This window comes from Pristiophorus japonicus, chromosome 17, assembly GCF_044704955.1.
Source record: "Pristiophorus japonicus isolate sPriJap1 chromosome 17, sPriJap1.hap1, whole genome shotgun sequence".
NCBI lineage: Eukaryota > Metazoa > Chordata > Chondrichthyes > Pristiophoridae > Pristiophorus > Pristiophorus japonicus.
The window spans coordinates 119,779,259-119,795,009 of NC_091993.1; the positions used below are offsets into that span (position 1 = coordinate 119,779,259).

General features: G+C 43.3%; 1 protein-coding gene across 4 annotated transcripts in view; it reads right to left on the reverse strand.

Moving 5' to 3' along the window:
- The window catches only part of LOC139228067 (nuclear transcription factor Y subunit alpha-like), a 62,001-nt gene that overhangs the window by 7,715 nt on the left and 38,535 nt on the right, over positions 1 to 15,751 (reverse strand). For 2 of the 4 annotated variants that reach the window (XM_070859228.1, XM_070859229.1), the window contains exons 5-9: positions 15,024 to 15,126; positions 7,320 to 7,486; positions 6,150 to 6,323; positions 2,258 to 2,350; positions 139 to 181 (exon numbers count right to left, since the gene is read on the reverse strand). In XM_070859228.1, the coding sequence (XP_070715329.1) occupies positions 161 to 181; positions 2,258 to 2,350; positions 6,150 to 6,323; positions 7,320 to 7,486; positions 15,024 to 15,126 (558 nt within the window). In that variant the 3' untranslated portion in view covers positions 139 to 160. The remainder of the gene's footprint in view (positions 1 to 138; positions 182 to 2,257; positions 2,351 to 6,149; positions 6,324 to 7,319; positions 7,487 to 15,023; positions 15,127 to 15,751) is intronic. The other 2 variants (XM_070859231.1, XM_070859230.1) reach the window with 2 other exon arrangements.

Here is a 15,751-nt window from a genome sequence, read left to right on the forward strand (position 1 = left end):
TTGTCATCTTACACTGTTCCAACCAAGCTGAGCCCGCCAGTATAAATTCTGACTTCAGAACTTAGCTATCTCCACCATTTTCCGACCATTATGTATATTTCACTACACTCCCTTCTATTTATGTTCTGTTTTACTCACCTTTTCTCTGTCTTACTCCTTTTCACAGCCTGACTGAGATGACCTTTATAAAAAGAAAAAAGTATCAAAAAGTTTAATTGCTTAAAATAACCAATTCTGATGACGGGACTCTATCCAAAATGTTAACCTATCTTTGCTTCAGACGCTGACGGACCTTGCTGTACATTTCCAGTGTTGTCAAGTTTTTATTTCAGGTTGGCAGTATATGTAATTTCTATTCATTTTTTTGTCTAGGCCGAAGTCAGGGCGACTAGAGATGATGTATTACCAGAGCTGTTACATTATAGCTTTTCAAAGTAGGCTTGGATGAAAATATTAGAGTACATCACCATGGCAATTCACATAAAAATACAATCACAAAGAATCATGATTAACTTGAAAATCTGTTTGCCACTCTCTTCCGCTCATGTCTAGATCATTTTTGAACAAAAAAAACTTTTGTAATGTGTTTGTGGCACTTCAGATATCACAAATGTCACACTCAAGAAAAGCATTATTTTTCTGACCTTGGGGAGAAGCACCTTCCAGTCCAGGAATAAATAACCCCAGGACACACCTATTTACAGACTTTGCGACCTTACACACACACCCGTTACATAAAATGCGTGTTACATGATATAACCTTCTTTGCTTCAGCCTGTCTTCCTGTTTATTGTCAGCCACACCATGGCAGCTTCGCTAGTGAGATTAAAACAAGAAGCCTGGATGGCATCATTGAGTTAACTTCTTGAAGGAGTTACTGAAGCCAGCCGTTGATGGGAGTTGAATAAACTTCAATTGAAATAATTAATCTAAGGTAATTCAGGGTTGACTGAATGCAAATTCAATTCCTTCAATAGCAGGATTATTAATTCCTCCAAACCAGCCCTCCCAGGAAATGTTTTTAGCACTCACTGTTTACATAAAATCACGAATGACAGAAATCAAATGGATGACAAGGTTGGTACAAATTTGAATTTTAGGGAGGGTCTTTAAACTATAGATTTTTAAATAATGTGTAATTGAAAAATTTGGAGCAAGTGTCTGTTTATAGCAAAGCACAGCTGCTTTTAACACATCATGACAGTAACACTAGTGATCAATGACTGTGACATCATTAATTATAGAGGAATGATCTTTCACTGACTTATATAGGATTCTTTTTTATTTCTTTTTCTATCTATTGTTAAATATTTTGCTGAGTTGAAGGTCTGATAAGGAAGAGTAAGGGCCATACAAGTGATTATGTACCTTGAAGAAAGGCTGTACCACAGATAGCTACTACTACAGTATAAATGGGCAATGGTAATCTTCATTACCCAATCTATGGTGTCCCAATGGGTTGAACCGCCCTTATCCAGAACTCCCTTATCTGGAACCACCCCTTGTCCGGAACCATTCCCGGCCACCGGGTGGCGAATGTGCAGCACTCAGACATGAACAAATTGAAGTCCTTCCTCGCTGCCGACTCCTGCAATGGCTGGTCTGACCCTGCAATCCATCGCGCCCCTCTCATGATCTCGCTGCCGCACTCCCAGCCCCGATATCCCTTTGCTCAGTACCTGTACCATCCAATTTAACGTGACCATCCCTCGTCTGGAAAAATCCCTTATCCGGAACAGGCCAGGTCCCGAGAGTTCCGGATAAGGGAGGTTCAACCTGTAATAGCTAAACGCTTCAGTTCATCCTTTACAGCAAAGATTCTAAAACTGCAGAATGAGACCTGGCCCATTCTCAATGAATACAGTTTAAACATTCCAAGTGGAAGTTTATTTCTGTGCTGGTTGGCACAGGGTTATTTCATGCAAAAGAAAGTAGAGGTCTAAAAAAAAAAAGCACACACGACCACATCTTCTAGAGAGCTTTGTCAAGGCCTTGAGTTTGATTTACAATTTAGGAACTGTAGCAATTACTCTAAATCACATACAGCAAGTACACTACCTGCTGAAGTGGTCATCACAGACACTGAGGGGTTAAGTATATTTTAAGTATTATTACCAGCACCAATATAGATAGCTCATGGGGCATAAGAAGCTTTGCGAATCTTTTGATTAGATGGGCCAGGCAAAGTTTGAGAACCATTGCTGGAGAGTATAAACCATTGTTTCTTAATAGCTATATATAGGAAAACAACACGTACAATCTCATCACCCTCCTTGGGAGAAAAAAAGCGCCCGCCTTCTCCACGCTTTCGCTGCATTGCGTGGCGATGACGTGACTCATGGAGATATTTCTGTAAAAAAGAAAAAGCTACACGGTTACAGCAATAAATGAACAACCTTCATGAGGAGGCCATTCCAACCTAAACGGACAGCCTATTCAACACCAGCAAATAGAAGTTAGATAACCTTCTTTGCTGGTAGTCTTCATTTTTGGTGCATGAGCATCCTCCATATAACATGACTGGGCCCAGGTTGCCAAGAAAGAAAAAAACACTAGAACATCATCCCTTTAAGAGATGCTCAGGTCATCCCATGTGAACTTCCCTTTCTACATAATATAAAATGAATTTCCCTAGAATTTCCCTTAGTTATTTTCCCAGAGCAGACAGTATCCCAAATTTCACACTAATGCAAAAGCAAAATACTGCAGATGTTGGAGTCTGAAACTAAGATCAGACTAAGCCCCAGGCTCCCGATGTAAAATGGCGTATATATATATATACATATATATATAAAAAAAACAGTCAACTTTCATGGCCGTCCACATTTGACTGAGTGATGGCACAGGGAATCGGACCCGGGGCCGTGAGCTCTCAGCGGTGGAGCGGGCAGTTTGATCAGCCGCCCGTGCCATGCTCGGCTCTGTAAACAGCTGCCACGGACAAGCAGCAGTCATAGAATCATAGGGCCCAAGTTTCCACATGATTTGCGCCTGATTTTTAGGAGCAACTGGTGGAGAATGGACTATCTTAGAAATCGCAATTCTCCACATTTTTTTTTCTGCAGTTCTAGTCAGGTAGAACAGTTCTACTTTGGAACAAAATTTTTTCTTCAAAAGGGGGCGTGTCCGGCCACTGACGCCTGATTTCAAAGTTTCCACAGTGAAAACGTACTCCAAACTAACTTAGAATGGAGCAAGTGAAGATTTTTGTAGAACTGAAAAAACCTGTTCTACACATTAAAAAAATCAGGCGCAGGTTACAAATTAGGCGTCCAGAACGAGGTGGGGGGGAGGGAAGTCATTAAATTCTACAATAAATCCTTATTTATACTTCTACAAATATTATACAAATAAATCCAACCTGAATAAACATTTATAAGCAAAGAAAAGATTAAATAAACCATCTTCCTAACCTGTGTGAAAGTGCTTCAGCCAGGGAGAATGCTGCAGTCAGCCTCAAGTTGAGGCACCCGTTCATTCCCGCAGTGGGGGGGGGGGGGAAAGAGGAGGAGGCGCCCGTTCGTTCCCGCGGGGGGGGGGGGGGGGAGGAGGCGTCCGTTCGTTCCCGCGGGCGGGGGGGAGGGGGGGGGGGGGGGGGAAGAGAGAGGAGGCGCCCGTTCGTTCCCGCGCCGGCGGGGGGGGGAGGAGACAGTGAGAAGGCTGCAAGAAGCCTCAGTGCTGATGTCAATGTGCTTTTATTAAAAAATGTTCAAAAATTAAACAGCGACAAAGAACTACAAGAATGGGCGAGTGCCAATGTTTCCTTCAAACTGCGCGTGCGCGAACGCTCCAACGTGCAGTGTTGCCGGCAGGAAAAAAACTAATTTAAATGGTACCCGCCCCCTCCCACTTACAAAATCGGCGCGAGTGTAGGCTCCGCGCCAAACAGACAAGGAGCTGCAAAGCGCTCCAGAATCGCGTGTTTTTTTTCCGCCGCCGTTTTAGGCGCGAAAAACGGGCGCCCAGCTCGGAGGGGCGCCCGCTTTTTATCGTGTGGAAACTTGGGCCCATACAATGGTTACAACACAGGAGGTGACCAATCGGCCCGTCCGGCTCTCTGCAATAGCACTTCAGCTAATCCCACTCTCCTGCCCTTTCCCCGTAGCCCTGCAAAAAACTTTCCTTCAGGTATTTATCCAATCCCTTTTTGAAAGCCACAATTGAGTCTGCCTCCAACACCCTTTCAGGCAGTGAATATCAGATCCTAGCCAGTCACTACGTAAAAAAGTTTTGCTTCATGTCACCTTTGGTTCTTCTGCCAATCACCTTAAATCTGTGTTCTCTGGTTATCGACCCTTCTGCCAATGGGAACAGTTTTTCTGTCTACTCTGTACGTCCCCTCATGAGTTTGAACACCTCTATCAAATTTCCTCTCAACTATCTCTGCTCTAAGTAGAACAATCCCAGCTTCTCCAGTCTATCCACGTAATTAAAGTCCCTCATCCCTGGAACCATTCACGAAAATCTTTTCTGCGCCTTCTCTAAGGCCTTCCTAAAGTGAGGTGCTCAGAAATTGACACAATGGGCCCAAGTTTCCACACGATAAAAAACAGGCGCCCCCGAGTTGGGCGTCCGTTTTTCGCGCCTAAAAAAAAAAGCGCTATTCTAGAGCGCCCTGCAGCTCCTTGTCTACCTGGCGCGGCGCCCAGGGGGGGTGGAGCCTACACTCGCGCCGATTTTGTAAGTGGGAGGGGGCGGGTACCATTTAAATTAGTTTTTTTTCCTGCCAGCAACGCTGTGCGTGCGCGTTGGAGCGTTCGCACACGCACAGTGTGAAGGAAACATTGGCACTCGGCCATTTTTGCAGTTCTTTGTAGTTGTTTAATTTTTGAACATTTTTTAATAAAAGCACATTGCCATCAGCACATCAGCACTGAGGCTTCTTGCAGCAAGCCTCAGAAAGTTGAGGCAGCCGTTTCCCTCCCCACCCCCGCCTGCGGAAACTAACGGAACGGCCCCCCCCCCACCACGGGAACGAACGGAACGGTCCCCCCCCCCCCCCCCCGCGGGAACGAACGATGGCTGAAGCACTTTCACACAGGTAGGAAGGTGGTTTATTTAATCTTTTCTTTGCTTATAAATGTTTATTCAGGTTGGATTTATTTGTATAATATTTGTAGAAGTATAAATAAGGATTTATTGTCGAATTTAATGACTTCCCCCCCCCCGCCCCCACCTCGTTCTGGACGCCTAATTTGTAACCTGCGCCTGATTTTTTAATGTGTAGAACAGGTTTTTTCAGTTCTACAAAAATCTTCACTTGCTCCATTCTAAGTTAGTTTGGAGTACGTTTTCACTGTGGAAACTTTGAAATCAGGCGTCAGTGGCCGGACACGCCCCCTTTTGAAGAAAAAATTCTGTTCCAAAGTAGAACTGTTCTATCTGACTAGAACTGCAGAAAAAAAAATGTGGAGAATTGCGATTTCTAAGATAGTCCGTTCTCCACCAGTTGCTCCTAAAAATCAGGCGCAAATCATGTGGAAACTTGGGCTCAATATTCCAGTTGAGGCCAAACCTCAAGGTTCATCATAACTTCTTTAGTTTTGTACTCTATGCCTCTCTTTATGTAGCCCAGGATCCCGTATGCTTTTTTAGCCGCTTTCAAAACCTACACTGTTACCTTCAATGATTTGTGCACATATACCCCAGGTCTCTCTGTTCTTTAGAGTTGTACCCTTTAGTTTATGTTACCTCTCCTCGTTCTTCCTCCCAAAATGTATCACTTTGCACTTTTCTGCATTAAATTTCATCTGCCACGTGTCTGCCCATTCCACCAGCCTATGTCTTCTTGAAGTCTATCACTATCTTCCTCACTGTTCATTATACTTCCAAGTTTTGTGTCATCTGCAAATTTTGAAATTGTGCCCTGTACACCCATGTCCATGTCATTAATATATCAAGAAAAGCAGTGACCCTAGTACTGACTCTTGGGGAACACCACTGTATACCTTCCTCCAATATGAGCAACCACCATTCAGCACTACACTCTGTTTCCCGTCACTTAACCCCACTGTCCCTTTTATTCCACGGGCCTCAACTTTGCTGGCAAGCCTATTATGTGGCATTTTATCAAATGCTTTTTGGAAGTCCATGTACACCACATCAACCGCATTACCCTCATCAACCCTCTCTGTTACCCCATTACTTACCCTCCTTTCTTTTGGAATTCGGCCTTCTGCCTCTAACTTGGCTCTTGCTTGTCTCCTTTTTAAGATCCGGTGATACTGCTTGGCGTTTACATATAATGGTTCTTCTTCCAGCAGCTCTGCACCTGGCAAGGGGATTCTCTGCATAGCTGGAACTGTGCTAGCCCCTGGTACCATCTGCAAGGGTTGTCATAAAAAAGAGCCGATGGAAAGAGTGCAAAGAAAAAGGTAGCTTGCTCTCCTGTATAGATGATAATTTTGCAACATATATATTGTACTTCTTCCATGGTTTAGTAAGCTAGTAAATCCTAGGAGAAGCAGCAAGCCTCAAACTTGCTGTTCATCACAGTCTTGGTGACACAAACAAGAGATGTTCCTCTTAACCCTGCAAGTAATGCAGTGCCATTTCCTCACCAAATTCAAAGCTATGGCAAGAGGCTTTTTAGTAGAGTGTCATGGAATGGTAAAATGCAGATCTGTGCCAACGAGCCAAAACCTCAGCCCAGCTGTGCCACTGGGGAGACTCTCTGCCATTGGCTTGGTTCAATGGGATCACCAACGCACCTTAAATAGCTTGTTCAAGAGTGTGACTAGCAGTAGCTTGTGAGCAGATTGTTCATCTTCATGACTAGGGCCCAGGAACAATGGGGAGGGATTAGGAAATGAGGAACTTAATCACAAAAATGTAACGAGAAATATTCGGAGAAGTCTACATTAATAATTTTATGGCTATGTACATTTTTAACTCTACATTACTCAAAATTAGCAAAAGAAATACGAGGGGTGGTTGGGCAGGCAAACTGCCTCAAAGCCTGTGCTTATAACACACAATTCGGCTGCTTTACAGGAAAGCATGAAAATCAGCACAGGATAGCATGCCTGAGGTATCACTTTTTCTTTGCTCAGTACACACCTCCTAGTCAGGTTGACTAACTGCTGGATCATAGCAGAGAACCACGGACAAGAACCTATGTCCTACCATATTACAACATAGCCCATCTTTATCACCACATGTAATTCTGACAGATGACCAATGAGTGAAAATTCATTCGCCTCAAGGGTAGAATCTTCTTTTTGTTAACTCAAACAGACCTGGTTATGATTTGAGTAATAAGCATTCTGTAAATGTTTAAGCTGTGCTCTATTCACAATATTGCTCCAAACTAGACTTACCATCACCATACCGCCTGCATTGACCATACTTCCAGTGACTGGTAGTGTTACCGTTACAGTGCCCTGGCTGCTATTTGTGGCATTTGTGTTGGTTCCCGTCTGGACAATTTGGGCCCCAGCAAGACTGGCAGCTGGAATGGTGATCATGCCTGTAACAGGGACTGCAACTTTAGCACATAACACAAAGAGGAGAAAGACAAGACAAAAAGGAGACAAGCAAAAAGAGGGCAGAGTAAAATCAGAGAAAAGGATCGAGAGAGAGAGAGATATAACAAGAGAGAACAGAGGGGAAAAAGGAAAAATGAAAGGAACAAGATTAATCCCTTCACTTTTCAAGAAAACAATACACAATCTTTCAAACCTTGCACAGAAGTCATATAAGTTTAAAGCAAACTAAAGTAACCTTGCACAATGTAAATTAAACTTTTTTAAAACAAAATTGGTCTAAATATAATTGCAAAGCACAGATCAGTGCAAATGAAAATAATCCATTTTCAAATATGTAGCTAATATGCTTTAATCCTGTTGTGAACAGTGTACTACCTCAGAGCCGAGGTTCCACGTCTGTTTTGTGCTAATGCAGAGTTTGGAGACATCTATGCCATAGTGCGAGTTTGGTGCTCTTTTAGGGATTCATTTTATGATCCATGCCATGAGCTCCTAACCTCAGGCATGCTACAGGATGGAAGCACCGAATTTTCTTTCCCAGAGAAAGGAAAGCAAAAGAGAATACAAATTGGAGGGTATGTTAGCTTAGGCTGCTTACATGCCCTCCATTTGGCTCAGAACAGTACTTGTAAAAAGGTTGCTTTGCCTTATTGACTGAAGAATAGTGTCATGGTATGACCCCAAAAAAGGCTGGGGGAAGGAACAGAAAAATGAGATAGATTTTTGATGAAATTTAAAGCAAGGTAAAATAAACACATTATATTTATCTCTGGAGTTTACTAAGTGAAAATTAATAGCCCTATTTGTTATGGAGTGACTTTTGCTTTCTAATCTAAATGTTTATATGCAAATATATATTAGAAAAGGAGTACTGACTTGCTCCAGAAGGCTTGATTCATGACTGCATTAGCTAGCACAGTAGCTCTTATTCAGACACATTTAGCTATTGCCAAAAATGGCATCTCTGAATAATGCATATAACTTTCATTTAAATATGCTGCAATAAATGTCAATGCTTACCACGTCATCATTTGCTTAAACTTTTAAAATGTCAATTTAAATGTGGAATCTTCTCCAAATGAAAATTAGAGGAACAGTAAAATGCTGTGGCTCCCGGTAGTTAACAGTGCACAAATTCCTTGCAGTGCTGGCTGTAAATGCAGCCACAAGGCTGAGTTTCTCTTCCCCCCGCCCACTACCGCCCCACCTCTCACTTTCAATCTTTATTCATTTTTCTCACCAGCTGTATTACTCTGCAGCCAGCTGCCAAGAGCTGTGCCACAGCACGGGGTAGTTTGTCCTTCCAATTCTCCTCTCCTCCACAATGTAGAGAAATGCCCAGCTTCGACACAACATTTCACAGTGGCAGTACTGCAGAGATCTTGGATTATGTCGCCCACAGCTGTAAGGGTGGCCTTATTATTTTGACAAATGTTTCCAATATGTGATTTAGAAACATGCAAAACAAGTAGACTCTGCTAGGTGTTAATAACAAGATGCCCTCATGCAAACAAATACTGGCTCATTAGTGCACTCATTGTTGCAAAAATGTTTGTTCCTACGCCTGGGGCTATTGGATTGACTGGGCACAGTAAATATAAGAATATCAGAGGAGCTCCATTTGAGCATTCATTCCTCCTCGACCAAATTCCCGGTATTCGCTCCACCCAAAATATCCCATGGAGTACTGCGTACAGTTTGGTCTCCTTATTTAACAAGGGATATACTTGCTTTGGAGGCAGTTCAGAGCAGGTTCACAAGGTTGATTCCTGAAATGAAGAGGCTGTCTTATGAAGAAAGGTTGAGCAGGTTGGGCCTTACTCATTGGAGTTTAGAAGAATGAGAGGTGATCTTATTGAAAAGTATAAGATTATGAGGGGGCTTAACAGGGTAGATGCAGAGAGAATGTTTCCCTCGTGGGGGAATCTAGAACTAGGGGGGCATAGTTTAAGAATAAGGGGTTGCCCATTTAAAATGGAAATGAGGAGGAATTTCTTCTCTCAGAGGGTCGTGAAACTTTGGAATTCTCTATGCCAGAGAGCTGATGAGGCTGTGTCATTGAATATATTTAAGGTGGAGATAGACAAGAGTTTTGAACGATAAGGGAGTCAAAGTTTATGGGGAGCGGGCAGGGAAGTGGAGTTGAGGCCAAGATCAGATCAGCCACGATCTTATTGAATGGCGGAGCAGGCTCGAGGGGCCAAATGGCCTACTCCTACTCCTTATGTTATTATGTATGTATGCAGGAAGAGGAAAATCTGTGGCCCAGTTGAGGTAGAGCTGCATCATGCGAGAGAAGCTCTTCTCTCCAACCAACATTGATCCGCTGCAGCAAACTGGATCATCCGTATTGGCGATGAAGGAATCCCGCATCGTTTTGGATGAAGATAGTTCTTGCATCGGTATGGTATGCAGCGCCATTGCTAGGGTTATTTCAGGAAATTACATTTTACAAGATCCATAGCATCCTGTGTTTTCCACCCCTGGTAATAGCAAACCTCTTCCATCCCATTTGAGTGTGGTGAGATTGAACACCCTCTGTAGATTTGGTTTACTGAACAGACATGATTTGAAAAATAAGGCATGCAATTGAGGACGTTTTCTGCTCAATACAAACTGGAGTGTAAAGTGTGAAGGGCTATGGAAATCAAGTCTAGCAACAACTTAATTATTAATTCCAAAAACGGACTTACTATAAGTCTCTGTAATTGTTTTGCTAAATGTGCAATTTTATACATTTATTGTTGTTTTACTTCTTGCTGTTAACAGCTTGCCTCAGTAAATTGTTACTTTTGAAGATGCCCCTTGAAAGAGCAGCGAGTATCAAATTTTAACCCTTTTATTTTTTAATTTTATTACCCCTTTACAAATAATCCTTTAACCTGAAATATATAACCAGCCTTTCTTGAACAGACAGTCAAAGTCTGTTTTTTAAAAAAAAATCCACTTTATCTATTTTGCTTTGCAATATTATTATGGTCACCAATAATTATCACCATCAGCAAAGAAGACATTACATCTCAAGCCACGATCCCATTCATACCCGGCTCTCTGCAGTTTTGGACTTGGGGAAAAATGGCAACCCTATCTAAAGGTTGACACTGGTATGCATTTTGCACACATATCATGGTGTACTCCACTGGATAGCAGACAAGTGAACACCAACTCCAAATAGCATCATGGTTTTATCACAAAAAATTGGCTTCTCTTGTGTACTGGGCATCCCATGGGCTTTCCACTTTTTTGTGCGATGTTCCAGCGATGTAAGATGTCTCAGTCTTACTGATCGCTAGAACATCGCCCATTTATTTTTGAGCGATTTTCCATTCGTCGATAGGCCAGCGATGTGAAATGGGCGATCCGAAATGTCAGCGATGTGACGTTTGCCCACCGAACGGCCAGCGATGTGGAAGGCAAAAGCTTCCCTAGCAACGGGCTTCTGTTCATGTGTGGGAGGTCAGGGGTCATCCACACATGGGCAGAAGGCACAGGGAGGGGCAGAGAGAGAGAGAGAGGAGGAAATCAGAGACAGAGAGGAGAGATCATTGTTCATTGTATGTTAAATTGTTTAAAATGTTCGTTCATAGTTGGGAGGGTGGGGAGGAAGGTGTTTGAAAAGAATTCTGTTTGCAATAAATTTTGTTAATGATTTTAACAATTGTTGTGCATTCTCTGATAAGGTTAGTTAACTTAGGCATTTTGAATAATTTAACATCTTTATTCTCTTGTAATAACATTACTTAAGTTAAGTATTAATGCAAATGCTGCACTACAAAGGCCAGTGCAGGCAAGGCTAAAACGTAACTCAACGCAACTGCAACTTTTGTATAAACTTAATTGTTAATCTAAATGTAAATGTGACGATCCCCAATGTAAGTTCATGCAAAGCGTTCCTTTATCAGCAGTTGATGCAACAGCTTTGCGGCCGCGTAACTCCCACGGGGTACTGTTCTTCTTGGTGGGGGGGACGGGGACGGTAGGAACATGGCTACATTGCCAGGCTCCTCTTTCTCCTGCTCCTCCTCCTCCTCGCCGGCTGGCTCTTCCGTCTCCCCGCCTTCTGGAGGTGGACCGACAGCCCCATTAGGCATTTGCTGTCCTCTCCTTATTGCTAGGTTATGTAGCATGCAACACACTACAATAAACTTAGCGACCTAGTCAGGGTGGTACTGTAGGCTGCCACCAGAATGGTCCAGGCATCTGAAGCGCTGCTTTAGGACCCCAATTGTTTTCTCGACGATGTTCCGTGTCGCAATATGGCTTTTGTTGTAACGTTTCTCTGTTTCAGCGATGGGATTATGTAGTGGGGTCATCAGCCAACCGGCAAGGCCATATCCTTTATCTCCCAGCATCCAATGGCGGACCAATTAAACAAGTACTTTGGTTCGGTATTCACTAAGGAGGACATTAACAACCTTCCGGGTACAAGAGGGGTCAGAGGGTCTAGTAAGGAGGAGGAACTGAGGGAAATCCTTATTAGTCGGGAAATTGTGTTGGGGAAATTAATGGGATTGAAGGCCGATAAATCCCCAGGGCCTGATGGACAGCATCCCAGAGTACTTAAGGAGGTGGCCTTGGAAATAGCGGATGCATTGACAGTCATTTTCCAACATTCCATTGACTCTGGATCAGTACCTATCGAGTGGAGGGTAGCCAATGTAACCCCACTTTTTAAAAAAGGAGGGAGAGAGAAAACAGGGAATGATAGACCGGTCAGCCTGACATCGGTAGTGGGTAAGATGATGGAATCAATTATTAAGGATGTCATAGCAGCGCATTTGGAAAGAGGTGACATAATAGGACGAAGTCAGCATGGATTTGTGAAAGGGAAATCATGCTTGACAAATCTTCTGGAATTTTTTGAGGATGTTTCCAGTAGAGTGGACAAGGGAGAACCAGTTGATGTGGTATATTTGGACTTTCAGAAGGCTTTCGACAAGGTCCCACACAAGAGATTAATGTGCAAAGTTAAAGCACATGGGATTGGGGGTAGTGTGCTGACATGGATTGAGAACTGGTTGTCAGACAGGAAGCAAAGAGTAGGAGTAAATGGGTACTTTTCAGAATGGCAGGCAGTGACTAGTGGGGTACCGCAAGGTTCTGTGCTGGGGCCCCAGCTGTTTACACTGTACATTAATGATTTAGATGAGGGGATTAAATGTAGTATCTCCAAATTTGCGGATGACACTAAGTTGGGTGGCAGTGTGAGCTGCGAGGAGGATGCTATGAGGCTGCAGAGCGACTTGGATAGGTTAGGTGAGTGGGCAAATGCATGGCAGATGAAGTATAATGTGGATAAATGTGAGGTTGTCCACTTTGGTGGTAAAAACAGAGAGACAGACTATTATCTGAATGGTGACAGATTAGGAAAAGGGGAGGTGCAACGAGACCTGGGTGTCATGGTACATCAGTCATTGAAGGTTGGCATGCAGGTGCAGCAGGCGGTTAAGAAAGCAAATAGCATGTTGGCCTTCATAGCGAGGAGATTTGAGTACAGGGGCAGGGAGGTGTTACTACAGTTGTACAGGGCATTGGTGAGGCCACACCTGGAGTATTGTGTACAGTTTTGGTCTCCTAACCTGAGGAAGGACATTCTTGTTATTGAGGGAGTGCAGCGAAGGTTCACCAGACTGATTCCCGGGATGGCGGGACTGACCTATCAAGAAAGACTGGATCAACTGGGCTTGTATTCACTGGAGTTCAGAAGAATGAGAGGGGACCTCATAGAAACATTTAAAATTCTGATGGGTTTAGACAGGTTAGATGCAGGACGAATGTTCCCAATGTTGGGGAAGTCCAGAACCAGGGGTCACAGTCTAAGGATAAGGGGTAAGCCATTTAGGACCGAGATGAGGAGGAACTTCTTCACCCAGAGAGTGGTGAACCTGTGGAATTCTCTACCACAGAAAGTTGTTGAGGCCAATTCACTAAATATATTCAAAAAGGAGTTAGATGTAGTCTTTACTACTAAGGGGATCAAGGGGTATGGTGAGAAAGCAGGAATGGGGTACTGAAGTTGCATGTTCAGCCATGAACTCATTGAATGGCGGTGCAGGCTAGAAGGGCCGAATATGTTTCCAACCGTGACCTTCTGGCTGATTGACAAACAAGTCAGGGCTAGCACTCTCACGTAAGATGTGCACATCGTGGATGCTGCCAGGAAATGTAGCATTAACTGTCAGAATGAGTTGGCTGTGGTCAACAACAAGCTACACATTTAGGGAGTGGAATCCCTTTCTGTTATGAAACACCTCCGCGTTCTGTAAAGGCGCTTTCAGGGCGATGTGCATGCAGTCTATTGCTCCCTGCACTTTGGGGAAGTTTGCTATTCTGGAGAAACCCAAAGCCCTCCTATTCTGTGCTTCCCTGGTCATAGGGAAGCTTATAAAGTTCATTCTGCGAGCGTAAAGGGCTGAGAGATATGACAGATGTCGCCAGCTGAAGCCTGAAAGGATTCCGATGCGTAGAAGGCTAGCGCTGCAGAAACCTTTACCTCAACAGACAGTGCGATTCTGATGGTGCCGGAAGGCTGCAAATCCTCCTTAACGAGCTCGCAAATCTCATCGGTGACTCCTTCCGGAAGTGCAGCCTCCTAAGGCACGTGTTTTCAGACAAGTTGAGGTAAGATTGCTATTCCAAGTACCTTCGTTGGCTGTATGCTCGCCTCCTCTGTCTCTGCAATACTGTGCCACCTCTTCCATTGATCCTTTCAGAAACCAGCGTGAGCAGTTACAAGTAATGGCACAGAAAGCATAGGCCCCATCACTAGCAATAATTTGTTTCACTTGTTATAAATGCACTTTTCAGTTAAAAAATGCCTAATGTACTGAGCTACAATTGTACAATGAAATATAAGTATAAATCTGAGTCGATCTAGCTGTAAAATAGCCTTAAATAACTAACAAATATCTCAGCTGCAGTTTTTTTGCTGCCACCTCCCTTCCTCCGAAATTCAAAATGGCTTCTGTAGTGCCCATTTCAATGAGTAAGTCCCGGGAAAAGCAACTATTATCCAGCGATGTTCTCGGCGAGCGATTAGCCTGGCGATGTACAGGTGATCACCTCAGCGATCAGTTTGCCGATGTGAGCCGAAACTTGGGAGCTTAATTTTCCGGCGACGTTTCTGGCCTAATTTGCACTTTTTGGTCAAAATGGGCGATAGAGGTCCGTTTTGGGCGGTGAAGTAATGTATTCAGTTTTCAAAGCACGTACCAAGCAAATGACACTAGGGGCAGGCATGCACGAGCCAAATCAGCTTTTTGCCAGTATGTGGTGCAAGTGCATAATTATTGATGCTCACCCTATCTGATGGGATGAGGTGATGTGAAGATTCACATAACAGCTCATAATACATTTATAGGAGAAAAAATTGCACATCATTCAATGATGAAGTATTCAAAGGAATGTGGCCCTGTGGCCCACCAGAAATTCTGTAGTGACAAGTAGGAAAGAGGTGAGGGAGGGGAGGTCAGCTGATCTGAGTCACTGCTGTCCCACCACCATCAAAAAATTAATTCCAACAAACTTGCTGGTTACCTTGCTGGAGTATGGTGCCGTCTGCATTCACTGGTTGGTACACAATTGTCTGCCCCTCTGCAGTCTGTGCCACCTGCTGTCCTTGCACTATTTGCTGTTGACCCTATTCAATTATGAAAACAATTCATTTTTTTTGCCATTGTTGAGTTAAACACTGTTAGATATTTGTACATTGCTGGTAGTGTACAGAAAACATGGTTTAGTATATACAATAGAGCCATACACAGAAGATTATATACAGCCCAAAGGATCTATTCTAGTGAACAGTTTTGATTTTTAGTTGTAATTTTGTAGATGCCTGTTGTAGTGATGCTGATGACCGTTGGATCTTTTTTAACAGGTAGGCTGGATATATGTGTCACTGTGTTGGACAGTCACTGACAGTAGGTCAAAGCTGGGAACTAAGTTCATAGAATTTATTCTGGCTCAGCCTCAATGAAGGCATTAGGTAAATATTCACATTTATAACCCAACATATTGTTTTTCAGCTATTCTCTGGCTTTGCAATCCACTTACCATAAAGAATTCCTCCCTTTAACCACAAGAGCAGGTTACGGATATAGCAGAATTGTCTCCAGGATTGTTGGGAATGACTAGTAATAAGTGTCATTCAACATCAAGAGTCATTGGTTGTCTTATTTCAGCTGAGCAAGTCATCCATCTTGACCACAAGTTGGTGACATTCATTCATCTGATCCAAATGGATTGGGGCAGCAAACAATTTTCAA